The sequence below is a fragment of the Epinephelus moara genome, chromosome 3 (assembly GCF_006386435.1).
Source record: "Epinephelus moara isolate mb chromosome 3, YSFRI_EMoa_1.0, whole genome shotgun sequence".
NCBI classification, from domain to species: Eukaryota; Metazoa; Chordata; class Actinopteri; order Perciformes; family Serranidae; genus Epinephelus; species Epinephelus moara.
Genome location: NC_065508.1, coordinates 17037845 through 17064003, shown reverse-complemented (window position 1 = coordinate 17064003; position 26159 = coordinate 17037845). Strand labels below are relative to the sequence as shown.

Here is a 26159-nt window from a genome sequence, read left to right as displayed (position 1 = left end):
AACTGATTTCCCATATCAGTCAAATATTTTAAAAATCTTATTTTTTCAGAGCTATTTCCATCTCTTTCAGAGGTTCTTTATCATGCTCCATGCTGAAAAGACAGTGTGTGTCTACAACAGTTAGTACAGGTATGGCTGAGAATGGCAACTCACCACTTCAAGGTGGTAGAGGACAGCAGAAACCTCCTGTACTCTCTTGACAACTTTCACTGGAGCGTCAGCATCTTCAGCCTTCCCTGCCATCTCCTTGTAGAGGGCCATCTGCCAGCGCATGGATGGGTTGTCCACCTTTGCACAACACAGGAATACACAGCTGTCTGATGTGTATTGTGACTGATTATCTATTAGCACAAGTCTAATTCCTGGAAGAAAATACCATGCTCCAGGACTAACGGTCCAGGAATTATACCTTGCCCTGAAGATGAAGGTTGTTCTGCAGGAACTCTCTTACTTCTTCATCAGTGTCCCTCTGTAAAGTAAAAAGGTTTAGTACCTACTGTCCCCCTAAGAATGGTTATTGGTTAATGGTTTTTAATCACAGTATTTAACATGATAGAAATCAGACAACAGATGTTTACCAGTATCAAGTTCATTCAAAGTCAGAAAAAAATACCAAAGAGTATCGGATCTTGGCCAAGTTGATGAGCTCCTGGTCGGCAGGAGAGCACATGTTGAGGCCTATGGGGAGCATCTTTTTCAAGGCAGCCACAATAAGTGAAGTCTGCACAGAGTAACGATCTCCACGTCTTTTCTTCTTGGTGCGTTCAGTGTCTGAGCCTCCACCCTGAGAAAAGGGACAATAACCAAAAAGCATTCACAGTATCTCATAAAATGCCAGAGGTATGACACGACAGTTACCACTGCTTTGTATCGAACACATTGCAGCCTTGATTCAATGCCAGGCATCACTTTCATGGATATAAGACCTCATTGGTAATTAACTATTTTAACCATAATGCTAGGAATGACTGCAACACCATGACAGCAAAAATGCAACTGATATTATGGACAATATATGCTACTGTACTGTATGCTACTGACTGAGCACTTCTACAGTGCTGCAAACTGTTCATTGTGCTATTATGCAAACAGTCAATCTCTCCATTTAGAAATACCCAGCTACATTCACTGGGGAATTTACTGTCGACAATGTGTAAAGAAAACGTATTTCCTGTTATTCCCGGAATATAAAAATCATTGTTTCTCTGAGCTCAGACTGGTAAGTAGAGGGTATAGTGAAAATGTGTGGGCAAAGTGGGGATATAGCTGGCTTGGGGAAAGGGAAGCTGAAAGGAATGGGTCTTTAAAAAAAAGTAAACCAGTGAAATTGCATTTACAAAACATGCAACAGAAAACAGATTTCATTCAAGTGACAACCCATCCAGCATTCCATGAACAGGATAAATAGCTACAACAAACCCATATGCTTTCCTCTAGCTGTGGATTTAATGTAATAACAGCAGCCCTTGGTGATTAATTAAAATATTAGATGAAGTTACAAAACAAAATTCGTGATATTAGAGTTAGAACTAATATTAGCAGGCTGTTAGAATCACACACCTACTGTAAAACAAACTGTCTATGGGATATGTCCCTGTGCTCGCCTCCTGAACTCCTTTTCAGTTTCTGTGAGAGTTCAGTTCTTCTGTTAACTGCTCTTTCTGGAGTCCTCCAAGATGTGTACATGTATGTCATATAATATATAAATGCGTTTTGGAATATGAATGTTTAGTCTATTAAATGCATGCTCTAGGGTAGGTCACATGGTATTTCTATTTGCGCCATAGAAATGTAGAGAACAGACTCACACAGTAACAGCCACCTCACAGAAAAATTTAGGGTGCACAGTTACTGGACTAATTTAGAGACTCAAATGAGTAAATCTAACTTGGGGATTTGGCGACTGTATTAATAAGTGATATTGAAACTAGTCGTTACCACTGAGATACTACACATATTGCTGCTAAAAAAGTACTAGATGCTCCTAATATGGTCCACTGAGCTTCACAAAATTCCAGTTATTATGGGGTTGTTTACAGTGGCTTATGTATAAGCCCTTAGCTTGCCTTGTAAAAATAATAGACTTAATAATAGACTAGATTTTACAGGTAGCTCCTCAGACACATACATAAAAGCTATGGTTTTATAAAAATAACTTTTTGTCATATTTGTTAAAACTGTCTCTATATTGACACAGCAGTACATGAGATATAATCTGTGAAAAAAAATCATATTTCTGTGTTTCTCACGGTATTTCTGTATATGAACCAAAACAACCACTCAGAGCCCAGGAGTGTCTAATGCAGCTGTCAATCATTACTCATGAACTAAACTAGACAGCGCTGATCAAATATGAATCAAGATTCTGTTACTGCATCGCCTATTTGCTTCAGCACTATAGACAACGCAGTAGCAGTATCTTATGTCCTATTTGATTAGCGCTGCCTTGTCTGACAATTTAACTGCAGTTCACGAGCAGTGATTGACATGATTGACAGCTGTGTTAGTGACACCTCGGCTCTGACTGGTTGCTTTTGGTGAGCCGCAATAGATTCTAGCGAATGCCATTAGAGGCAGAAGAAGGGACATGATTTTGTTTTACAGATTATCTGTATTATGCAATACTTTGTGGATGTAGTGACAGTTTCAGCACTTACAACAAAAAGTTACCAACTATAGTTTTAAGGCTGAAATGAAAAAGCAAACAGAAGAGGCCTTCTTTTCATTTTAGGTAGGCTATCATTCAGACTTGTACAATTAAGTTAATCCTGGAGGCCCTACACCCCCCATCCAAGATAAATAAAAACACTTATCAGTGCCAAGTGTACTAACTCCATGTGTCAGCCACTGCTTCTGCTTCAATTCAGAGCCAGACCCAGGTGTGTTATGGAAGACTAGTTCAGAGGAAAAAGAGTGCAAAGCATTTTGGGGAATAATATCAACAATAAGAGTGAATTAATGTATTGGTTAGGTTCATGGTCATTTTGAGCACATTCTAAAAAAGGGAACCCAACAAAATGTTTTAAGAAATCTGCTTCAGTGATGTTAAGTATCGAGTCATGTGTTAGTGTGGATACTAGGGAGTGTAAAGGAAACTACACCATGATGTGCCATGGCATTTCCAGGGAGGAGAGAAGAAAGAGCACAGAGAAGACTAACATCATCCCCTAGTGGCAAAAAGCTGCATTACAAAAACTACAGATCAACCATCCTCCAACGCAAAGAAACAAAAGACATACTAGAAGACTCCACCTCAACTACGATCAGAAAAGAGCAAACTCAGTGACAGGATGATGGCACTGTGCTCTCACTGCCAGCTTGGGCTCAGTGTAGAGCCCAGTGCCATGAGCCCAACTCTACAGCTGAGTACTTTCATCAAGCGCCTCCAGACTCCCCCCCTCACACACTGGCAGGACTGGGGATGGCCCGCAGATGGGGACTTCCCATATGTCCAGTGATCCTGTATGAGAATGATGTGTGTTTCTTGCTAGTGTATAATCATTACTGTTTTTTCCTATGTGTAATTTTGCACTAATTAAAGTCTGTGAAAACATAAATCAGTTTTGTGTAAGACATGAAATGATCTAATCAAAGACTGTTTGTCGGTACACAAGTGCAAAAACTCACACACTGGGATGCAGCAATACTAATGGCAGTGTAAGTGGATCCAAATTCCATCTGTTGCTCCTTTGAAGAGACTTCTGGCTGGGATGTTCACATTCTATTAATATGTAGTTAACTGTTTGCAGTATTTATAGCAATGACAGATTCTCAACTGAGTTTTGTTCCACTCTTAATAGACTGCTAAGTATTTATGGCCAAGCAGATACAGCTGCAAGGACAAAAAAAGCATTTGTCACTGCCACTGAATAAGTTGTCTCGGGTCATGTCTCTCTAAATGGAATGTGCGTGTCTTTATGTGTGTCTGTGTATTTGTGTCTTTGTGGATGTGCTAGAGAGTGTGTGGATCAAATGTGCCAGTGTGCTGGAGAGGTTGATGAAAAGCTCCCCCACAGTGAGGTGCCATGCGGTCAGCACAGCGGTCGTGCAGGAACAAAGTCTAACCTCTGAGTCCCCGCCCTGGAAACCCAGCCGCAACCCAAAAGAAGAGGACAAGGGACAGCCAAAGAGAGAATATTGTTAACACAGCTGCTATCGTTCTAAAATCAATCCTCCAAAAGTTATAGAAAGCTTTGCTATGTATAACCAAGCCCAATGAGCAAGAATATTAAGGTACTGTACATATAAATAATCAGACACTACCAGGAAATTAGGCACTGAAATCCTGTACCTGGTAAAGAAGGTGCATAAATGCCTTTCTGTTTTAGATTGTTTGTTGGATTGTAATCTGTGACACTGTATTTTGAATTTCCTACAGCCATAGTAATAGTAATATATAGACTAATAAATGACCATCTATAACTGGCTGAAAATGGTTGGTAAAGTAACAAAATCTTCAAATCACGATAAAAAAATGAGGGCACAAAGAAAGAAACACTTAGACCTTGTTTACACCTGGTATAGCATGCATCTTGGGTGATTGGATCACAAGTGGACAGCTCTAAGTACAGGTGTGAATGCACCAAATGCGTCCTGCATGCATGCATCTTGAGGTCCTTAATGGCCACATTCTTTCAGCAGTGTGTATGCTAATGTGTCTCGGGCCACAATGAGGGACCGCCTATTCAGCTGTTGTCCTGAATAGCAGAGGCAGTGCTGAAGGACCGCACTCTTCCTGACAGACTGTCAGTTCAATGTCTGCCATTGTTTGTACAAGCTAACATAGAAGACGCTATTAAACAGAAGGTCACACCAACATCAAAACGTCTCGACTCTGATGTTAAACCCATCAGAAGCTGTAAGGTAATAGCTGTATGATGCTAACAGTTAGTCCTGTTACTGTGTGTGTGCAGACTTTCACCAGTGAGTGTATAGCAGAACAAAACTCCCACCATTTAAAAACAACAACTTGTTTGGCATCTGCAATGGGAAATTATGTGCGTGTTTATCTGCATATAGAGCAGAGAAGGGAGACTGAGTCACAAGTGGTCGCTCAAGACTCACGTGGAGACGCATTCCAGTGCCAGGTGTGAATAGACAGACTTGCAGCTGTCCACTCGTGATGGATCACCCAAGATGTATGTTAATACCAGGTGTGAACAGGCTCATACAGTTGTTTCACAATACGCCCGATTCGAGATCTGACACTATACCAGCCTCACTGCAGCACTGGCTCTGCCTCTCAACAACCCACCTTGCTCATTTTGCTCTTGCTGTCAGCAGTGAGGAATGACATGTTATTGATCTCATTCATCACCACAAAGTTCTGCTCTTCTCGTTTGAAGTTCTACAACACAGAGAGAGAGAAACAGGAAACACACAGTGAAGGATGCCAGGTGCAATAAATGACTCCAATTAAAGGCCAAATGAACATACTCACATGAGATTTGGACCAGAAAATAAAAACCTCTCCAACCATTCGGAAGAGCTCTTCTGCATCTGGGTCTGGGCATGTCAGCCATCTTGCCCTGTAGCAGAACAAATTACTTTGAGGCTACCCAAAGTCAGTTTTGCTAAGTGACAATATATGGAAAGTTAAGTGCATTATGTTATAATTCTGGCCACATCAGGCAGGATCCACTGTTCAAATGCTTTAATATGTTGGACTTAATTTAATTGTACCTGTTGTTGTCCACATAGCGAATAAGTAGAGGGTAGAGGGCATACAAGTCTCTGCAGAGGACAGCAAACTCATCACGTATGGTGCCGTCTTCCTCATCCCCCTCCGATTTTCCCTCCATCCGCAAATGGTCCTCTTCAGCCACCACCTTTGATGTGCGTTTCTTCAATTTCTCCATTGTTGGAATGAAATGAGACTTGAGCATTTCTGGCTTTGCCCTGCTGACAATGGGCTGTGAAAACACTAACAGAGAAAACAAATGGTGTCACCTCACTTGTACAGAAACTCACTTAGTTGCACACTGCGACACATTGAAAGAGCTTGAAAAGGTGCTCACCAGCCAACCTCTTCATCCAAGAGGCTTCATCAATACCCAAGTTGTTGACTACAATCTTCATGATGCTGCCCAGCAGCTGATTAAGGTGTTCTGACGTGACATCAGTGCAGATCCGGCCCTCCATCTCAGGGAAGTTCTCAGGTCCTCTCTCCCACCAGCGAGGCAGGTAGTTACACAGCATGGGCAGGGTGATTTCAATTACATGAGGCATCTCAGTATAACGAGCCCCTGACTCTGCCAAGTCCCCGATCTCCTTTAGCAGGGCATCCAGCTCCGGAATGTCTGGGCATAATTCCTGAACCTCGTTGGGAAGGCCCAAGACTTTGGCATTGACAAGACAGATAGTGAAATTAATTAAATTCAGAAATAAGACTTTGTCAGACAGAAAACATATCTGAAGTAAGGAAATGCACTCACTGGCTCTCTCCCTGGGTGTCTTTGTGGTGTAAACAGAGAAAGCGTTGAATTCATTTAGATGTGGCTCCAAGTAGGCCACTGGCATCGCTGCTGCAAGGTGAGCCAAACACTCTCCAAGAGCTGGCCTCTGCCTGTAAATGTAAGTGTGAACAAATGCCTCCAAGTATCTACTTTTAAATAACTTCACAGAATTGAATGTTTAATTATAGAGTTACCGCTCAACATGTGGATTCTTGACAGTCCCAAGGGAGTAGATACTACACATGATGCGATAGCACGACATTTGTAGATCATCCACTGTATGCAAGCAACAGAGACAGGTACAGCTAAGTCAGGATCTATTAATTAATAAACATCATGTAAAATCAGACACAGTACTAATGTAAAAGCACTCACGCATGACATCATCTCCGAACTGGTGCTGAGCAATGTGATCAAACAGGGAGGTCAGCACTGGGAGCAGGGCGATGGTTGTGTAGTTAATGTTCTGGGACACACCTTTCACTTGCTTTAAAGTAGAGAAGCAGCACATGAAGTCTAGTGTTTAACAGATCATTTGCAGCAGTCAAAGAGAGCAATGTGTGCAAGGATATTTCAAATACTGTGTGCTTCAATTACCTGATTGCCTTTGGATACTTTGCCCAGTTTGAGGTTCTCTACCATCTTCTCTATATCATCGGCAGCACTCTCAAAGAACGACCTTAGCCCTGCTTTCACAATCTCAGGCCCCGACTTCATCACTGTCCTGATAAAGCAAATAAAAAAGATTGTAATTAAAGGCAAAAACATATTCATCTTAATGGTGTTGTGCATCTAGTGAGAAAATTAAAAAACACCAAACCTTGCATCCAGTGAGCGTGCCAGAATGTGAAGACAGTTGACAATTGCTGGAGCATCCGTTCCTGCACATACAGATACAATTCTGCTGTTAGGAGGTCTTTCATTGAATTCAGTTCACCACATATTATTTACATATATACAACAAGAGCAACTGCACTCACTCCAACCAACCTGAACAACACAGCCATATATTAGAAACAGAAAAGAGTGAAAAGATTCAGAAACATCCATGTTGGGAAACTGCCGTCTTACCAAAGAGAGAAACTCTGTGCCTCACCAGAGCAGACATTTTACAGAAGATACTATGATGAGAAGGAAAGGAAAGGGAAGGAAAGAAAAATGCAAGAAAAAGGAGATGCTGATAAAAGGGGGAAAGTAATATATGCAAAGAAAACACAACATGTGTGAGTTAAATACTGTATATATAAAAAGAGATTCACCTTGCAATCATCTCCTTCTCCTTATTGGAAGAATGCCCACCACTACCCAGAACTTTTGCAGGCGTCGACAAGAAATAGAGGCAGTGGTTTTTGAAATACTGGTTGATCAGAGGCATCAAGATCTGAGAGAGTTTTCAAAGAGTGAGTTTTCACACTTAGTACAGAGAGGAGGACATGTTGGGTCGTCAAATTTGTTACCGCTCTAGCTTTACACAAAAGTCTCACCTTGGCAAAGAATTTGATTTCCTGCTCATGAGGGGACTTTTCCACTCGTCCACTGCTCACCACAGCCTCTGTGAAACACAATGCAAAATTTGACAGTAGCACATTAATACTGGAAACAAACAACTACACTGAGTCACACCAATACAATTCAATCAGATGTGACAGCATATATCCTTTATCTTTGCTCCACAGTACCAAGATGAGCGATGAATTCCTGGGCAATTTCCATCCATTTCAACAGCTTCTGCAGGAAACCATAAGCAAATCTCTTCTCGATGGATGAGATGTCACCCTCCATATCCTTCAGGCCCCTAAAGTGAAACAGAGTTCAACGCTTTGTTCTTTCTGCTGCGCTTGAATTATGTTTGTGTCATTTAAATAGGCTGGTGATCTGAGGATATATCTGCTATGGCCACACAATCAAAATACAAAAATACTTTCGGCAAATTGAATGAAAATCAATTCCCTGCTAACTGTTCTGTATAAATTGTTCTTCAGTATCATTACCTTGTGACGGCATATCCATTGAGCTGCAGGAACTTGAGCAGCTCATAAGCCTTCTCTCTATCTCGGGCCTTTTCTTTTGCTGTCAGAGTATCATACGGCACCAGCAGAGGATGTGTTCCACCTCCTACACAAACAGAAGCTAATTTAAAACTCTTGAAGGAAATGGGCAAAAGCCAAGTCTCTACTTTTCCATCTGTCAAGTTTCCTTTGCTCAAAAAAACATGCTTTACCTTTGGACTGCAGCTCTAACTTTTTCTTACGTCCCCAGGTGTTGTGGTAATTTTCTGCCAGTTGCTCTGCCATAGACTGTGAACAGATATAAATCATGAATACTGATCTGATGATGAGATTACAGCACAGAAGGTTCAAACATTACCTGAAGGTCTCTTGAAAGAGCCATGTGTGAGATATCAATGGGCTGTGGGCTGTAGCCATGGCTTGGGTCATAGGTTGCCTAGAACAGAGAGAGTTATTATTATTTAGTGTACCATAAATAACACTGCCGTGGTAATGTTATTAAATAATAGTATATTAATACAATGGCTTTATACCTGAGCAGTCTGTGAGATTTTTCGGGATACTGCCTTCTTCTTCTCCGACTCCTCTTCCTCTCTAGCTTTATCAAGGTTCCACTCCCATGCAAGCATGGCTTTGATTGACTCCTTGATTGGCCAACGGTAGATTTCTTTGTCCTACCAGAAGAAGAGTCAGTGTGATCAGAAGCAGGGATGGATGCAGTAAAAGTACAGGGAAATTTAATGCACAGTGTGACTGTGAGCCTACCTTCTCTGAGAAGGTTTTGTATGGTCTGAGCATGGGATGAGTTTTTGCATTTTCATCCAGCGTCTCACCGTACGACCAGTTATTCTGGATCTGAAACCAAAAAACAAAAGTGTTACAGTTGTCATTTATGCTGATAAATATAATAGCTTCCTTCTTACTTCAAGCACATAATATATGGCTGCTCTCATCAAACTACCAAACACGTTGCTCCTGAGTTAACTGAAGAATAATATTAGACTATTGTGAGTGATTACATCGAAAACAAGTTTTACCTTTTCAAAGGCCCATTTATCATGAGTATATTCAGCATATCTGTTGATAAAGGGATCCAGTCTCTCAGGGATGATAGTGCTGTGGTTGAAGGACAAATCAGTACATTTAGGATCAAATATTTTACAGAGAGAAGCTTTATAACTTAAAGGCATTATGACAAAAATCCTCTCACTTTGTGGTCTCCACTGGCTTAGGATCAAAGTTTCCTTCTGCATCTACTGATGCCTTTTTCTCAGTTTTGGAGGAGTAGCTGGCGTCTACATAGTCTGGAGGAATGGCTCCAGCAATGGCACAGATGCATGGCATTGAAATTTTGAAAATCTCAGCATCAAATTTCTGGAATCACAATAACAAGAAATTACAATATGCTTATGCACCATCTTAGAAACTGAAAAGAAAAAAATCTAACATTGCAGGAGCTCCACCTTGTGTGCTAGCGATTCAAAGATCCCCCAAAACAGTTTGCGAGTTAGATGCAGCTCCTCTTCTGATGCAACTCCAAAGTTGGCCCAACCATTAGGGAGGCAATAATATTTCCAACAACGCTCGTAGTGATTGGTCAAAAGCTGCAGGATGCAAAAAAACATTAGTGTGAAAATAAGAAAAGAATAGAAGAAGCGCATTTGTTTTAAAAGTTTTAAAATTTTCAAATGTCCTCATACCTTCAGTGGCATTTTGGCGTACTCATTGAGAATGGGCACGTCAAACACCAGTCGTCTTAGCAGGTGCTGAAGCATGGATGGACGTAGATGTCTGAAAGAAAGATAAATAAATATAACTTCAAGCATGAACCTGGCAATATTAAATTACATGAAAAGTTTGCCATGAGGTTAAACTCACTTGCACAAAGCCATGAGGCACTCTTCAATGATGTCTCTTTGGGCCTTTGTGAAGGCTCGTCCACGAGACAGTCGGTATATTGTGTGCAACATGGAGTCAATCATTATGGCTCGGTGGTCACTGCCAGCAAAGAGCGGGGCACACTTAGTGATGAGTGGTAACACAGCAGAACACAGGTAGCGGTTCAAAGCGAGGGCCATCTCTGTGGTGCTGAAAGCAACCTGTTGGACAGAAATTCCAGCACTGAATTATTCCAATAGTACGCTTATAATCCTGCTCTGCACTTCTCCTCAGGGACCATATATGAGTGCTTATAAATTGTTTGAGGCTCACCGTGTCCAGAGAGGCAGCAGCCCTCATGTCAGGCAGAAAGCCCACCTCCAGCACATGGAGCAGGAAATCCTGATTGTCAATACCATACACTCTGTCCAGGAACAGAACCATGGGAGCTTTGTGATCTGGCACAAAACTAGCCGACATCTTTGGTTCGATGATGCTGTTGTCTAAACGCAAAATAAACAAAACATTTTAGAAAAAAAACAATATGCAGAGTAAGACAGAAGTTATGTGTTGGTGGAGGACACTTTTGACAATTGATACTGATTAAAGGCACCTAACTTCATGAATTCAATATGTTTTCCCCCTATGATTACCTTTCCCAAAAGAAGGAATCTGAACAGGAAGACTGATGACTCCCACCAGATCCTCAATAGGGACAAGAGACCTCAGGATGGCCCTGATCCTCAGAGCCTCACCTTTACCAGCCTGAATCAACTGTAGAGACAAAAGCCGTTTTTATCTATTAACACATTTTCAACTACATTTCATATTCCTGTATCTTCCTCAACCAGTTTGAAAAGTCTGATATAGAAGCTATTAAATGGCTTACATGCATCTCTGGAGCACAGCGTCCCAGCAAGTCAATAAGGGCGGAGTAGAAAGACATGATGGCATTACCCAGGTGCACCCTGTTCTCCTCATGCTGCTCCTCTCCTCCAAACCTACAAGATAAAAAGACATTAGCTCTAAATCTTTCTACTTCAGGGACACTGGAGGAGACAATGCACACTTTGGCACCTCATTAAATACCACCAGAGGGCATTCAAACCAAAGCTGAGAGCTCTTACATGGGAAAGCGTCTGTCTTTCTTAACACTGGGGCCATCCCTTGCAGGGTCCTCTGATATTTTGATGGCCTCCTCTATTGCAGCCAGCAGGCCATTACCACCCTCCCCTCTCAGGGCTGGACCAAAGCACTCAGGCCTGCGAATGAGGAGACGAACCACCACATTGGCGTTCTCTTCTACGCTCTCTCCTACAGAAGGGAAAAAAACAATGTATTAACTGTAAATGAGGGAGAAAACAGAAAAAATATGGGCATTAGAATTAAATATTGCATTGGGTAGCAAATAAAAAATCTGACCATTGACAAATACAGCAAAACGGAGAAAGTCAAGGTATTTCTCTCCACCACAAGGATTCCAGCCAATGTCAGGGTAGCCTTTTGACAGCAGCATTGGACAGCTTTGAAGTCCACATCCAGCCAAATATTTCACCACCTAAAAGACACCAGTGTATTCTAGTGATAAAGAATTTTGCGCAGTGCTTGTTTTGTAATTACTAACTGTATTTTACCATTTCTAAATCCTGCTCTTGGAGAGCCAGTGCCAGCTCATTGTTGTCAATACAAGAGGCTGCAGCCACGTCCAAGGGGGTGGAGCCTCGCATTCCTAAAGAACAGCACACAATGTCCGTCTTAATCACACATCCAACATAAATATTTAAGAATAATGCTGAGACTCAACAAAGACAATCACCAAGGCCGATGCCGCTGTTCTGGAGAAGGTAGCTGAGGTGGTCAAACATAGAGCGCTGATTTTGACGACTGATGCGACAGAAATAGCAGAGAAAACGGCAACAATTTGTCACCACTCGAGGGAATCTGATCTCCTATTGAAAGGAAGCATGGTAGAAATGTAGCGTTAGTAGCATATAGTAGCATATAACAGTCTTATATTCAACTTCTGTCTATCACCTGTGGTAGTTTATAGCAAGGTGTACCTGTATATTGAGCAATGCAGTTAAGTGGAAAAAAAAAACCATACCTTTGAGTCCCCACCGCCAAGTACGTTAACCATGACCTCCATGACAGTTTCATGCATGCCCAGAGCTCGCATTAAGTTTGGATGCTGATAGAAAACTTTGTTACTCATGATATTCCTAAGGAAGACAAAAAGTAAGTAAGGAGCAGTCACAAGCAAATATCCAAGAATTCACTTCATGGCAAGATATTCAGGATATGTAAAAATTCTATATCAACCCAATGCTTTGAATCATAAGCCTCTCCTCTTCTGGACCCATCTGGACAATAAGTAGTGAGCGGATCTGGCCCAAACACTCCAATAGATCCATGGTGTCGTGAATTGACACTGCGTTGATGGTGTAGGCCTTGGGAAGCGCACGCATGAGCTCACCCAGCCCATCATACTGTCTGTGAAGGAGGCTGAACATCATGCGCACTAGCTCAGGGTTCTGGATAAATGACTCCTGGGCCCAATGGATCATAGTATGGGAAATTAGCTCTTGCAGTGTGCCTGGTAAAAACAGAACAGAGACTTAAGAAATAAGGAGGTACAGGAGGTTTTTTGGGGTGGCAAAAACTCATTGGCTATTTTGAATTACTGGGAATAAAGTTCTGGATATTCTTTGTCTTTGGTCACTTAAAAAGAGGAGGTAGTTCATATTTCACATGCAACTCACTTGGTTTTTTATCTTCCTGTGGCTCAGGCTCCACCTCTACCTTCTTCTCCCGGATTTTTTTCACCTTTTCCAGCAAACGGAGCAGTCGTCCACGGAGAGAATTATCCACTTCCTCCTCTTGTTCCTCTTCTTCAATATGAACACCTGAGAGCGAAGTTTTAAATTAGATAGTGTAACTTCTATTACAACCTGCCATCCACAGTGTTTGTTTTAAATGTTGAAGTCGGTAGAATTGAGACTGTAGACGAAGACTGACCACAGTGAGTGAGTAGAGCATTGTGAAAGGTCAACAGAGCTTCGCGGACCTCATCAGGAACAGGACACTCTTCATCCTCAGCACAGTTCTTGAAGTTCATAAGCATGTTGACCTACACAGCAGCGAGACAGTCCAAAATGGTTCATCTTAAGAAGTGATATTTGTTTTTTGAGGAGTTTCTACAAATGTTGTGGGTAAGTTCTGGTTTCTGTGAGCACATTTTTAAACCAGCAGTACTGAATAATTCACAGTTTGATTTTCCACCGTCTACTGTATATTTGCCCAGTTTTTTACCAGAAAAAAATAAATGACCTTTTTAAACAGTGTTGTTTAGCTAGATTTTCTTTGACTTAACAATTCTTAACATCTACTCTTTTTCTGTATGCTTTTATGTGGGTGTACCTGTTCCTGTGGTGGGGAGCGAAATTCACGGGTCTTGCGGGCAGTCTCAGCTGCACTCATGGTGAAGGCCAGCATGAGTTCATTGTAGCGCTGCCTTTGGTTGGACTGTATCCGGCTGACAAACTGGTCTGAAAAGGCAGTGATACCCTCCACTCTGTGACGCAGCTCACAGTCACAGAAATACTGCAGTAGAACACACATCTAAAGGACAAAAGTAAAGTAAATCACTAATACTTTACCAGCAGTGTCACTGTAAAGAAGAGCTTATTTGCAATCATACCTGCAATTTGACAGACTCTGGTAGCTTCATCTGGAAAAGCCCTTGCTCTAGATGTTCTTCTTTATCTTCTTTAATTTCTTTCTCTGTCTCCTCAGCTCCTTTCTCGCCATTTCCTTGCTCTGTCTCTTCCACTGTTTCTTCAGGTGGCACGATGGTTTCTGGCTCTAATTCTTCCTCTTCCTCCATTTCCTCCTCATCTTCCTCACCCAAGCCATCATCCTCATACTCCTCTTCTTCTTCTTCTTCTTCCATGGCTTCCTGCTCCTCTTCCTTTACAGCTCCAACTTTTGGGGGTTCCTTTTCTTCCTTCAAAGGGACAATCTCCTCAGCAGGCTCCTCTGGTTTCTTGCCACTGAAGACTGTAGGCTCAAGCATCTTCAGGATGTGTGTGACATCTTCATCATCAAACACACCCATGATGAGGAGGGTACTGATGAGCTTCAGGATTGGAACAAAATGAAACTCAACACTACCTCCCACTGGATCTCTCATGGCTTGACCTCCGTCTTGCACAGCCTCAGTCAGCATGTTCAGGGCCTTGGTCTTTAGCACCTGTAAAGGAATGACTGGACTCAGTGTGTAGATATCTGGATCTGTTCCAACAAACCCAACGGAGGAGAAATGGAGTTTGGGTCGCAGACATGTAGTGAGGCCCACCCCAGGTAACGCATGAGATCTGTCAGAGTACAGAGTGATACTGCGTGTTTCGTCTGTCATTGGAACTATGAATTCCTTGTTGGTTCCCAGCCTGTTCCTCTTGGCAGACTCCAGGTGCATGCTGATAAGCAGGTCATAGAAGCCGCTCCTCATTGGTCCAGGTAGGTAGGTGTTTTCTATGGCGTAGAAGAGCTGGGACTCGTCAACATGGCTGCACAGAGCATGAGCTACGCGGTTATTTCCCAAAGCACACACTAAGCCATACAGCTTTAGAGTATGATAGTGGAACTTCAGCAAGTCCATACGTTCAGACAGCTCCAGAATGTCAATACACCTAGAGGATACAAAGGAATAAATTTAGCTTAAAAAAAAAGAGAAAACAGTACATTTTTGTAACTTCAGGCGAAGAAGAGTTCTGCCTGCATGCATGGACCCGCAAAAATCTGCTGCCGATCCCCCATCCACCATCTTCAGCTACTGCCGCACATAGATTATAATTCTGTGGCAAACACTGAACTTCTGACAATGTAACAGATGAAAGCAGAGTGATGCAGCTCTGACCTGTTTTCCTCTGGGATGTGGAGAGCCATCATGGTGAGTGGCTCCTGACACAGCACCGCCCAGCCCAGTTTCTCACTAATACGTCCTGTCTCTGGGGCCAAGAAGTGGTTGGGCATGCGGCTCCAGATGACCGGGGTTAACATCTGGACATCCAGTCTAGGAGGACACTGGGGAACAGGGTTCTTGCGTTCGCTCCGGAACATGGCAGCTGAGATCGGCATAATGTTCTAGCATGACAGGTAAACAGACATATTATATATTACAGAAAACAGTGACCAAAGTCGGTAATGTGTAATGGCAGTCTTGATTTTGAGAACTGCCACAGACTGAGTGGAATGATTCTTTGTGACTGACCTTTAGCTTGCCTAGTTCGAACTGAATCATATTCTGACTGGAAGGAAGGACAAAGACAGCTGGGAACAGTTTTGTGTTGGGCTCCACCTGCAAGAAGGGAACATAACATGGTTGCATAAATTACCAAGACTTCATATGGAACAGTATAAATACCAGTTTGAAGCTTATCTGACCTGGTAAAATGTGTTGATCTCTTTTCCATTAGCAGTAAAAGTCATGAGTCCGGTGTCCAAATCAATGAGACAACCAATCACAAAATCTTCTTGACTGACTCTGGTTTGCTGGGAGCTGCTGAACTCCCCTCCCCAAACCATGTAGCAGTTACTGCGTTTTATACTGAGGAAGACAGAAAAAAAAAAATCAGGAAAAAATGTTCTGCACTTTTGTCATTTTAAATGAAAACACACGTTTATTGTTTTCTATCTTCAAGACGTACATACCTGTCATGAATGTTGCCTTTGTCATCGCCTACAGTGACTGTTACATTTCTCACTTTGCTGATGTCAAAATGAAGGTCATACTGGTGATAGTCAGGTGTGATCCAGCCCACCCACACACCACCGGGCTCCTGGCCCGCAAACACTCTCACAGAGTAATAGTACTGGTAAATAAAGGAGATGGATGGTAAATAAACAACAGTACAGTTAGAGGTGAAGATGACATCATAACAGTACTGCCAGGTTTAATATGTAAAATGATGTAACAAATTCAACATTGTTCATATTGTATGTTAATTATTGCATTTAAAATTAACAGTGTAAGCACAAATGAGCAAAGTGTGCATGCATTTTATATGGATATTAATATGATAACCATATAAATATAAGTTATCCTCATACTGTAGTGGTGTTGAGGATGATGTCCATGTCATCCCTGTCATCTGGCACCACATCCTCCATTAAGCGAGGCATGGTGGGAACAACGGGGGCTGGAGTTATTAATGCCGCCTTCTTGGCCTTGAAAAACAATCTGTAAATAACAGCAGCAATTACTCACAACATAAAAATGTAAACATGGTACCCAAGCCTTCTCCCCCCCCCACCATACACCCCTTCTCAAGACACTCGAAACGAGTCTATACAAACCCTTTCTTCTTGCTTTTCTCAGTTGAGGCATCCTTCTCATTTTCCCCATTTTTGATGGCAGGGATATCTTTGGGCACAGAGGGTTCTTTCTTCTCCTCCTCCTGCTCTTTGCGAGTAGCTGACTTCTTGAGTATTTCAAAATCAGAGTCTGGGTCTACCTCTAACACCTCATCCTCAGGGATGGTCAGTGCACGAGTAAGAAGGGTGGTCCCGGCAGGGACTTTGAATGTCTCATGAAACTCAACCGGCATGCTGAGTCTGAGGAACAGCAGATCTGTGTTGGCATTCTGAGATCCAAATGTCTTGTGGGTCACTTTGAGACAAGGGGCTGTTTCCACTGTCCCATCAACACGAGACACCTAGAGCATAGATAAAAGGGAGCCAGTTGGTGATGTGGAAAATACTGACTTATTCATAACTGGATCAAAAAAATATATCATGAAAACACTGCGACAAGTTGTTCACAGTACCTCCATGTGAGGATGATCAGTAGGCACATTGATGAACTGTGGAAGGCTCTTGCTGAACCACATGGTAATGTCTCTTTTCATGTTGATAGCAAAGGGTTCAAATCCCTCCTGGAGGCCACAGATTGTAAAGAATCGAAGACTGCTGACGTTCTGACCCAAATTGATCCTGCCGACCTGGGACAAGCCCAGACTGCACACAGGTATGAAACCTAGGGATGTTCGATACATACATGAGCATCAGCATTGGAAACACAAACTCACATGTGCTAGCATCCAATGTCTCATTTATTTGTCACTGTACTTACCCTCTCCTATCTCGATATCCTTAAAAGCCATCTCAGAGCCTGAGTCGCTGATCAGCATTTCTCCGTTCAGTGTAAACATGATGTTCATCTCTGTGAGGTCAATCATACAACCCACCACATCACCAGACAGCCACTGACGACCAAATGGCTCATTTCCCACATGCCAACGTTGGGCCTGAAAAAACATAATTGCTAATTTTAGAGTTAAGCATTACAGAGGCTTTGGAATCCTTCACAAGCATGTAAACTAAGTCTCACACCCACCTTGAAGCCATTAAAGACATACGCCAACTCATCTGCACCAAGTTCAGTGTCTGCGCGAACGCTTGGCCTGGCCCAGCCCACTCTCATCTCCCCGACTGTAACAGCTTCAAATTCAAAGTACCACTTCCCCTGGGTGACAGCATACGATTTCTCTGCTCTGAATACTCTGATCTTATCACCAGTTGCTGGCCCGTGCCCACCTACATTAACACAAACACAATGAACACTTGTAGCTTGTAGTTTCAATGAAATGCCAATAGCTTTAAGAACAAGTCTTGTAAGACTACATAAAAAAATCCTGCCATCCTACTTGAAGATAGCAATGTTTACTTACTGCTTTCCTGATCAGGTGGTTCTATGTTGTAACCATATCCGATCAGAGTGCGAACAGCTGCACAAACTGTGTCTCTGTTGGTCTTTTTAGTCTTTTCATCCAGTAGGTTGTAAGGAACTAGACGGGGATTGCGCTTGTTCATTATATCCTACACAAGAAAATAGCATCAAACATGAAAATGTCATTAAATAAATGTATAAAAAAGGACTTTCATGCAGCATGTACCCATCAAATTATCTACCCATACTTATTAATATCATTATCAAGATGCTGGTACCTGCACAATACTGTATGTCCAGCCCTGGCGAACCCGGTCTCTTGCCCACACATTGTGTCCATTTTCTGCAAGTCTCTCCACTAGGGTGTTCTGATTAGGAGTTAGCTTGACGTGGTTGAGGTCCAGAGGGGCTGGCTTATATCCGCTACTCTGCATGTAACTAACAAAAAATGCAATGTGATCAGAATGGGTCCTCCAGAGCTTTTACAAGGCCATTAACACTATACTGATAAACGAGCAGCAATGTCACAAAATCAGTCAAAATAAACGAATGCCTTGCAGCTCACGTTTTGGGAAGCTTTGTCCTTTTCAGATTCTCCTCTGCTTTCTCATCTCCCATTCCCACATGACAGCCAAGTGCCAGCAGAGTCCTTTGAAATGAATCACAAGAGGTGTTAAAAATCCGAGAAGATGAAAGCACAGTGCTGTTAATTAAGCGAGGGCGTTGACTTACTTGAGGGTCTCTCCTGACATTGCTAAATTATAGTTCTTCTCTGGTTCAGGCAGACTCTGGAAATCTACCAGGCAGGGGTGCAGCTTCTTGTTGTCATCACGAAACTTGATTTTAAAAAGTGAAGTGCAAAGATTTTTAAGGGTATTGTAAGTGTACACAGCAACATTTTCTGTGGGAAACACTGAAAACACTCACTGGTCCAAAAGTCCATCCTTGTTCAATGCGAGTAACAGCCCATAACTCATGGCTGTTTTCTGCAAGCTTCTCTCGAATACGCTCCAAATGAGGAGGGAGTACGATCTGAAAAAAAATAAAAATAAAAAATTTCAATGTCCTGAAAAAGATAAAGACAGACAAGCGTATGGACTAGGATTTTACCTGTATAGTGTCCACAGGACAAGGAGTGAAGGCTGTATGTGACAGGGACTGAGTTGGACCCAACAGGTTGCGGACACCATCAAAGTCATGCTTATACTCTTTGATGGGCTCAATCCGCAAACGGTCCCTGGGCAGCACTGCTTCATAGCATGGGGCATAACCTGGAGGTGGGAGGAACTTGAAATCCCCATGACGCCCTCCGAGAAGAAATCTCAACCTTGCAGTTAAGAGTGAAAACTTTACATTAGGCTCATATGGAATAGCTGTGCTGCACAAGAAAATCATAAATCTATAATATTATGTCATTCAATAATTCACAATGCCCTACTTTACGCCCGCAGAGAAGCTGACAACTGGAAAGAACAAGCCGTCCAGGTTGAAGTTCTCAAACATGCCCTGAACCGGATGCCCATTGATACGGAAGGAAATACTGGGCACGCTCAGATCCAAACAACAGCTGATGACATCCTCTGCTGCCAGGACGTGCTGATTGGGTGTGGCAACATGACGCGGAACACGTCCTGAGGGCACATAAAACAAATGAACTCAGATTTTGTCAATGTACATGAAATCTTAAGGAGTTTATCTGTGTAACTTCATGTAGGAAAACGTTAATGTTCTGGCCACAAACGTACAAGATTAAATTCATGAGGATACAGACAAAAGATTTTATAGAGAGGTTATACAAGTATGTGGTCTTATGGTCTTTTACCTGACCAGAGGTGAAGCCCATCAAAACCATAGGAGTAGAGGTCATCCCCGACCCCATTGCCCCCCCAGCCTTCCCCTCCACCAGGGTAAGGACTGTAGCCCTCCGTCAGAGCCCAGCCCACACGCAGATGATATGGCTGAGCTGTAAGGAACGGCTCCACGTTGTCCACCATCACCTCAAAATACCACTTCTTATACTGAGTGGATCCTTCACAAGTTCCAAGGAAAATGTTGGGTCTCATGCTAAAGGAGGATTATAAAACAAATTAACTCAGTGCAGATGTTTAGATAACAGGCTTCAGCACAGAGAAGAGCATTAAGCTTTTCTGTCGTGTACTTTAAGAGGAAATAGGCAGGTTTTTTGCTTCAACTTATCATTATGAAGTAAATGTTTATTGTGAAATGTAATAGCTACAGAGAGATGACACATTGGTTCCCTATGAGCCTCAGTTTCACTGTAATTCTGTCTGCCACTGGGTACGATCTCCTGGGAAAACGTAGGCTCAATTTACAGCACAAAGGAAGTGCGTTAACCATTGCACTACCAACACAAAAAGAATAAAGCGCTGTGTGTTCATACAGATTGACCCACCTGGTTACATAATTGATAATGTTGGTTTGAAGTAGGAGGTCACGACCCGGAAGCAGATTCTCTGTGATGAGATTCTGATTTGACCTTACAGCGACCCCGTTACACACACAAAGAGAACAGAGCACATCCAAGACCTGGCAAAAAAGGGAGACAGAAAGATTTGATACATTACTAAACTTCATATATTAATATGAACCGCAGCCAACAAAGAAGTTTCAGGTTTTTCCCAACATGCTCCACAAACATTTTCCCGACCTTATGATTGCGTCCATGCTTATCCAGCAGAGAGATGATTGATTTGATGTGATTCTCCTGGATAATATTCAGCACCTCTGGACTTTCAATCAGAACACAGTACAACACCTCCAGGATTCCTGTCATAAAAATGTGATTGTACATAAATAAACACTGGCAGCGCATGGTTATATGGTAAAAAAAAAAAAGCACCATACAATACAAATTCAGTTTTAAATGACAGGGCAAGGTGTATCATACTAGTGAGCAGCACACAAGCTTTCATCATTTACAGCAATGTGCTCAGTCTAATACCAGTTGGCTTCTGGAGAGAACAAACAAAAAACAAAATGTTCATTTCAATGAGCTTCTACATGTCTTAGATACCTGAAGATGCCTCCAAACGATCCAATTTACTGACCAGCCAGTCGAGGTTATCACAGAACAGGGCACAGTTAGCACGATTACCTCTGATCAAAGAAGCTTCACAAAAGAAGAGAAAAAAAGAGAAGCAGGAAAGATTGTTAGTGCACCATATTCACAAACAAGAAAGGTGGCTAGATATGGGGAGGAACATAAAAATGTTTAATCTAAAACCACCATGAATGCATACCTAGCAATTCATACAGTAAATTTACTATCTCCTTCCATGACTCTGCGGCTTCTTCCCCTGCATACTCTGAGAAGTGGGCTGCTGTGTTGTAGACATTGAGACGATCAACACAGTCCAGGACAAGAGTAATCATACCCTGTTAAAAAACAGTAACAAAATATAGAGATCTTAAATATCAATATTGAACAGAAATAAATCAACCAAACCAAATTTACATCCTAAAATGCCACTGTTTCACATTTTCATGCACAGACCAACCTCTTCTTGGAAGAGGTTCTGTCTGTTCTTGAGGGAGCGAAGCTTGAACTGTTTGTCCTCGTGCTCCAGCTCCTCCTCTGGGGGTCGGAAGTAGAAAATGAGGTCCTGCAGGGAGAGCACCACTGTGTCCATGGGCAGAGATGGTGGGTTGGCAGATTTGTTTTTCCCGCTCAGCGCATCTAGACCTCTGAAGACACGAAAAGACCGTGAGAATATCACAACAAATATGCTGTCATTTAAAAATAAAGCTATTAGCAAAGATTTGAATAAACTGAAGTAGTGTTACTTGATGAACTGGTTGAAGAGGCCTGTTGTGCTGAAAATCATTCTGGCTGCTTGGGACTCTTCAGTCTGAGATCGAGCCACTGTGAGTGCATCATCCATGTGACCCTCTTTATGGAGTATGGCCTAAGAATTGAACACAGGTGCTGTTAAACAGTATACTCAACTGGCATACATACACACAGTACATGCTGACTCAAATGTGTTGGAGCTGTAACTGTAGCACCAGCACTCATTTATGACTTATAGTTTACTGATCATTTTAATGTCTAATTCTAATTTACCTTTCTCTTTAGAGGACCCAGGCGGGCAGATTTGGCATCAACAGCAGCATATGTAAGCCAGAGGCCAGTTGAAACATGCTGTACAAAGCACATTGACTCTCCGTACTTAATCTCAGGCGTGCCCATGCCTTCCACATCTCGCTTTTGGGCCACTTCAATTTTTTCCTGTAGTTTAAATAAAAAGTGTGTTCTTCATTAAGTGGTAAGAATCCCTACACTGTAAAATAGAGTCTTAAACAGAGATTTATGGCTCAGTTGACTTTGCATGACAATGACCTTTGAAATTCTGACGCAGAAGGCTGACATCTTGGAATTTGCCTTCTCCGGGTCCACCAGCAGCAGTCCTTTCTCTTCATCCAGACAAAGGTATCTGCCTGTTGTTATGTGACGAATCCGGAAAGACTGGCCCCATTTAATGTGACCGCCGCTCCAACTACCAACCAGCACAAATGAATGAGCCTAAGCATACTGTAAAGTCACTAAAGGTAAAACACATTATTAAATTCATGAAATAAAGACACTCACGCAATACGTAGTGGCTCAAGTCTCCATAAGGATCGCGCATGACTGCACACAGCCCCTCCTTCATAATGAGCAACTCTGCAAAAAGCAACATGCAAGTCAATGATGAGCAACAAATGACAGGAAATTTAAATTGACAAAAACATTCAGATGAATTTCAAATGGTTTCCAGTTATGTCAGTACACTATGACAATTAACCTGCAGACACTTGAAGTGGTCTTCAGATAGGCAGCACATTAAAAAGAACATTTGTTAGTTATTCCATCATGATGTGGTAATGCAGATTGCAAGCAGTGACCGCTCTGGAAACTCCTTATTGGTGTGTTCAAGAACCCTATGATCCTATGATTTAAAATGCTGAAAAACATTCACAAGCATTGTTGCCAAAAAGCAGAAAAAAATGAAGTGCAAACATTTTGTAAAATGGATAAAGGGCCGTTGTATTCATTAAAAACTTTGTCAGGTGTGGGAGAACTTTCAAGACAGTCCTTACATACCCTGCATCACAAGAAACAAAACACCAGAGGCGAGTTTTATAATTTAGTTAACATGCCAAAAAACGTATTGGTACGCCTTGGGAAATTGTTGACATAAGGTGTAAAGCTAACCAAATCTGTCAATACAGTGTTAAAATATTCAATGGCATTTACAGCAGTGAAAGATTTTGGTCACCTGCGCTGGTCGTCCCCTTGGTCAGCTCCTGGGATTGCCAAACACTCGTCCATGTGTCCATGGAACAGCCTGAGCACATACCCGCCGGTCAGAAAACCTAGCGAGTAAAGAGTCATATTGCCTGAGAGAGTGGACAGTTTTATGGACAAAAGAATTTCTTTTTAGCAACAACAAAATTACAGACCTTCAGCAAGCTCACATCCAGACATTACAGGGGTCATCGTCCACAGCGTTTGCATGAAAGAGGCATCAACCATCAAGTCACCACTGGCATAGGACAGATGCTAAAAAGAAGTGCAGGCTGTAATATTAGTAGGATTTATTGACAACAATTTTTCAGTTACAGTGCAAGTAAGTAAAATCGCGGTTACCAGGTATCGCTCTGAAGAAACACTGACAAGAATGAGGTCATCTCCCACCCTGACCTTCTCGCCTTCAGACCTTTGCTTGGAGGCCGGATGGATGGTCCACCAGCAGGCCTCTCCTGTGACGGACAAACAGATAAAGAATGAAGAAATCTATCTATCCTATCCTACCTATCCTGTGTGTGGGACATAATGGACAATGAATTTCATAGCCACCTGTGGAGTCTTCCTGTAAGCCTACATCAAAAGCCAGTTTGTCTGTCAGTGAGCGCGAAGTAGTCAAACAGCTCAGATACTGCAGCATAAAGAGTGGGATAACAACTTAGTGTCATGAGATGGGATGCACTCCAAACAATTAAGAGAAGAATAGACTGTGAGGATGGCTGCTGCTTAGAGGAAAGGACAGATCAGAGCAGCATTAGCCACATACTTGATTGTAAATGTGCTTACCATGCTGGAGTGAGTGTGTTTCAAGAGGATGGCATGTCCGTACAGGAGGGTTCGGTGACCCCCACCTTGCGATGACTGGGAGAAGGAGGTGGAGGCAGAGTCAATTAAATGCACAGGGGATGACAGGAGGTCATTGTATCTAAAGTTGTCCTGCTGAAACCTCTTCATCATACTAACAACCTTGCCTTGTCAAAATAACAATAAGGCAAGATTACATACTCAGTAAGGAGAAATGAAGACCACAACCACATCTAACAACTGTAAAACCAAGCAAGTGCAGGTGATAGGAAACAAACTAAGTGATCTAATAACAGCTGAGGCAAATGAGAAAAACAATAAGTTGCACAATAACACTGTTTGTATGATAACATTATGAGGTTGTGAAAGGTGCCTGCAATGAACTTTCAGGCTGAAGCAGTACACAGTGACGGGGAGAATGAGCAAACATACCCATTTGTCCAAATCAACAGCCTATGGTGGGCAGGTGGGAGTGAAGGAGCGTGTGCCATCAAGTCAGAAAAGAAACAAAGTGCGTTTCAGTTGTTGAATGACCAATACACTGTGATTGTTAATTATATCATGGGTTCATCCCATGTCTTACCTCGTCCACAGAAGAGTTGGACAGCATCTCCTGTAATGCCCGCACAGACAGGGACTGCTCCAAAATGAAGCAGCAGATAGCAAGGTCTGGAGGGACATTCTGAAACACAGGACGATCAGTAAACCTGGTGAATAGTAGAAATTACATTTCTCTAAGAAATTAGAAAAAAAAAAGCCTTAAGAGGTCTTTCACTACCTGAGCGTTTGAAGTGGTCTCAAGGAAGCACAGACGATTCCCAAATCCTTCACATGACAGACACAGCTTGATCTGCTCCTTCAGAATAGATGCAGTGCACTGCAGCACCACCTGATCATCCTACAAAAACAAAATAAGTCCAAGGTGAAGGAGGAGTGTTTTCAGGGGCCTTTTTTGCAGGAAAACATGGGGACAGAGCAAGAGGGACTGACATGCAACAAAGGTGCCCAGCCGGTATTGTCTGAGCTAAACCTGTCTCTACATGAAACTGCGAACATCATCTGGGGATGATCTTGAGTAAACGGGTCATGATTTCTGGAAAAATACATTGCTGTTGAGTATTTCAAATGTATATTTTTGTGCTTTAAGAAGCACAAGCCTAATGTCATTGAGTTCTATTATATTAGAAAGAAGGTAGACATCTCTACAGCCGATATCTCCAATACTCGTCAGCTCCCTTTAAAATAATCTAGACTGATAGGTTAGCGCTATGTTTTTGATTTTGTAGCGTTAAGTCCCTTTAAAACATGCCATTTATGACTGATCAAATCCATATGACGTGAACTGTACTATATTTGCGAGGGGTGACATTACAAGTGAAACTAATTTAGAGCTGGTTACGTACCAAGGAAGCCGTTAACAAAGGAACATGGATGGTGTAGATGTCCAAATGTATCTCACCACATGATCATTTTGTTTTGGCCAACAAACCTCTAACCAAAAAGTCAAAACTGAGGCCAACATAAGTAACAAAACCTTGGGACATTGCATAAATAGTTTCCATACACAACTTTTCCTAACAGTCACTTGTTTTTGTCCTGTTAATGTATTTCTCTGTGCCTGTCACTGGCCCAGCTCTAATCTCCCCACCTCTCTGGCTCCAAGACACCAGCCACTCCCCCTCAGATCTCTATTTCAGGCCGCTGCACCTGCTGTTCACACATCCTCTTCTGGAGAGCAACAGATATTTAGGATTTGACTGCCAGAAAAAAAAAAGGCCCCCATTGCACAGATTCAATATCTTAATTAGCTAGATTGCTGAGGAGAGGAATATTTAAAATGTTCCTTCAAGTCACCTTAGCCAAAAACTTCACGCTCGGCTGTTTGTCAGCTGTGTTGGTTTAATCTGCAAATGCTTCTGATTCATTTATACTATTAATCAAGACATGTCAGTAAGTAACAAATGTCATTTTACTACAAA

At 42.2% G+C, this 26159-nt stretch overlaps 1 protein-coding gene across 7 annotated transcripts in view; it reads right to left on the bottom strand.

Moving 5' to 3' along the window:
• LOC126383935 (ryanodine receptor 1-like) overlaps positions 1 to 26159 on the bottom strand; it is a 50892-nt gene that overhangs the window by 21835 nt on the left and 2898 nt on the right. For 4 of the 7 annotated variants that reach the window (XM_050034697.1, XM_050034715.1, XM_050034724.1 and 1 more), the window contains exons 2-75: positions 24959 to 25078; positions 24764 to 24862; positions 24613 to 24633; positions 24163 to 24237; positions 23929 to 24007; positions 23719 to 23831; positions 23532 to 23631; positions 23348 to 23444; positions 22678 to 22752; positions 22429 to 22585; positions 22153 to 22317; positions 21873 to 21994; positions 21587 to 21773; positions 21329 to 21464; positions 21103 to 21198; positions 20737 to 20855; positions 20482 to 20615; positions 19891 to 20132; positions 19507 to 19699; positions 19179 to 19395; positions 18996 to 19100; positions 18801 to 18904; positions 18634 to 18717; positions 18347 to 18506; positions 18070 to 18217; positions 17736 to 17935; positions 17472 to 17646; positions 17167 to 17375; positions 16697 to 17055; positions 16451 to 16580; positions 16052 to 16212; positions 15785 to 15947; positions 15612 to 15698; positions 15258 to 15484; positions 14040 to 15030; positions 13760 to 13960; positions 13358 to 13469; positions 13102 to 13245; positions 12662 to 12935; positions 12447 to 12561; positions 12159 to 12291; positions 11977 to 12071; positions 11765 to 11900; positions 11470 to 11656; positions 11232 to 11343; positions 10996 to 11116; positions 10676 to 10845; positions 10343 to 10563; positions 10165 to 10255; positions 9928 to 10068; positions 9675 to 9838; positions 9502 to 9580; positions 9230 to 9319; positions 8998 to 9138; positions 8823 to 8900; positions 8677 to 8752; positions 8447 to 8570; positions 8135 to 8250; positions 7940 to 8007; positions 7715 to 7836; positions 7527 to 7576; positions 7276 to 7336; positions 7053 to 7179; positions 6831 to 6942; positions 6650 to 6731; positions 6435 to 6565; positions 6018 to 6338; positions 5683 to 5923; positions 5441 to 5528; positions 5255 to 5347; positions 4066 to 4080; positions 614 to 784; positions 410 to 469; positions 154 to 288 (exon numbers count right to left, since the gene is read on the bottom strand). In XM_050034697.1, the coding sequence (XP_049890654.1) occupies positions 154 to 288; positions 410 to 469; positions 614 to 784; positions 4066 to 4080; positions 5255 to 5347; positions 5441 to 5528; positions 5683 to 5923; positions 6018 to 6338; positions 6435 to 6565; positions 6650 to 6731; positions 6831 to 6942; positions 7053 to 7179; positions 7276 to 7336; positions 7527 to 7576; positions 7715 to 7836; positions 7940 to 8007; positions 8135 to 8250; positions 8447 to 8570; positions 8677 to 8752; positions 8823 to 8900; positions 8998 to 9138; positions 9230 to 9319; positions 9502 to 9580; positions 9675 to 9838; positions 9928 to 10068; positions 10165 to 10255; positions 10343 to 10563; positions 10676 to 10845; positions 10996 to 11116; positions 11232 to 11343; positions 11470 to 11656; positions 11765 to 11900; positions 11977 to 12071; positions 12159 to 12291; positions 12447 to 12561; positions 12662 to 12935; positions 13102 to 13245; positions 13358 to 13469; positions 13760 to 13960; positions 14040 to 15030; positions 15258 to 15484; positions 15612 to 15698; positions 15785 to 15947; positions 16052 to 16212; positions 16451 to 16580; positions 16697 to 17055; positions 17167 to 17375; positions 17472 to 17646; positions 17736 to 17935; positions 18070 to 18217; positions 18347 to 18506; positions 18634 to 18717; positions 18801 to 18904; positions 18996 to 19100; positions 19179 to 19395; positions 19507 to 19699; positions 19891 to 20132; positions 20482 to 20615; positions 20737 to 20855; positions 21103 to 21198; positions 21329 to 21464; positions 21587 to 21773; positions 21873 to 21994; positions 22153 to 22317; positions 22429 to 22585; positions 22678 to 22752; positions 23348 to 23444; positions 23532 to 23631; positions 23719 to 23831; positions 23929 to 24007; positions 24163 to 24237; positions 24613 to 24633; positions 24764 to 24862; positions 24959 to 25078 (10848 nt within the window). The remainder of the gene's footprint in view (positions 1 to 153; positions 289 to 409; positions 470 to 613; positions 785 to 4065; positions 4081 to 5254; positions 5348 to 5440; positions 5529 to 5682; positions 5924 to 6017; positions 6339 to 6434; positions 6566 to 6649; positions 6732 to 6830; positions 6943 to 7052; positions 7180 to 7275; positions 7337 to 7526; positions 7577 to 7714; positions 7837 to 7939; positions 8008 to 8134; positions 8251 to 8446; positions 8571 to 8676; positions 8753 to 8822; positions 8901 to 8997; positions 9139 to 9229; positions 9320 to 9501; positions 9581 to 9674; positions 9839 to 9927; positions 10069 to 10164; positions 10256 to 10342; positions 10564 to 10675; positions 10846 to 10995; positions 11117 to 11231; positions 11344 to 11469; positions 11657 to 11764; positions 11901 to 11976; positions 12072 to 12158; positions 12292 to 12446; positions 12562 to 12661; positions 12936 to 13101; positions 13246 to 13357; positions 13470 to 13759; positions 13961 to 14039; positions 15031 to 15257; positions 15485 to 15611; positions 15699 to 15784; positions 15948 to 16051; positions 16213 to 16450; positions 16581 to 16696; positions 17056 to 17166; positions 17376 to 17471; positions 17647 to 17735; positions 17936 to 18069; positions 18218 to 18346; positions 18507 to 18633; positions 18718 to 18800; positions 18905 to 18995; positions 19101 to 19178; positions 19396 to 19506; positions 19700 to 19890; positions 20133 to 20481; positions 20616 to 20736; positions 20856 to 21102; positions 21199 to 21328; positions 21465 to 21586; positions 21774 to 21872; positions 21995 to 22152; positions 22318 to 22428; positions 22586 to 22677; positions 22753 to 23347; positions 23445 to 23531; positions 23632 to 23718; positions 23832 to 23928; positions 24008 to 24162; positions 24238 to 24612; positions 24634 to 24763; positions 24863 to 24958; positions 25079 to 26159) is intronic. The other 3 variants (XM_050034707.1, XM_050034751.1, XM_050034733.1) reach the window with 1 other exon arrangement.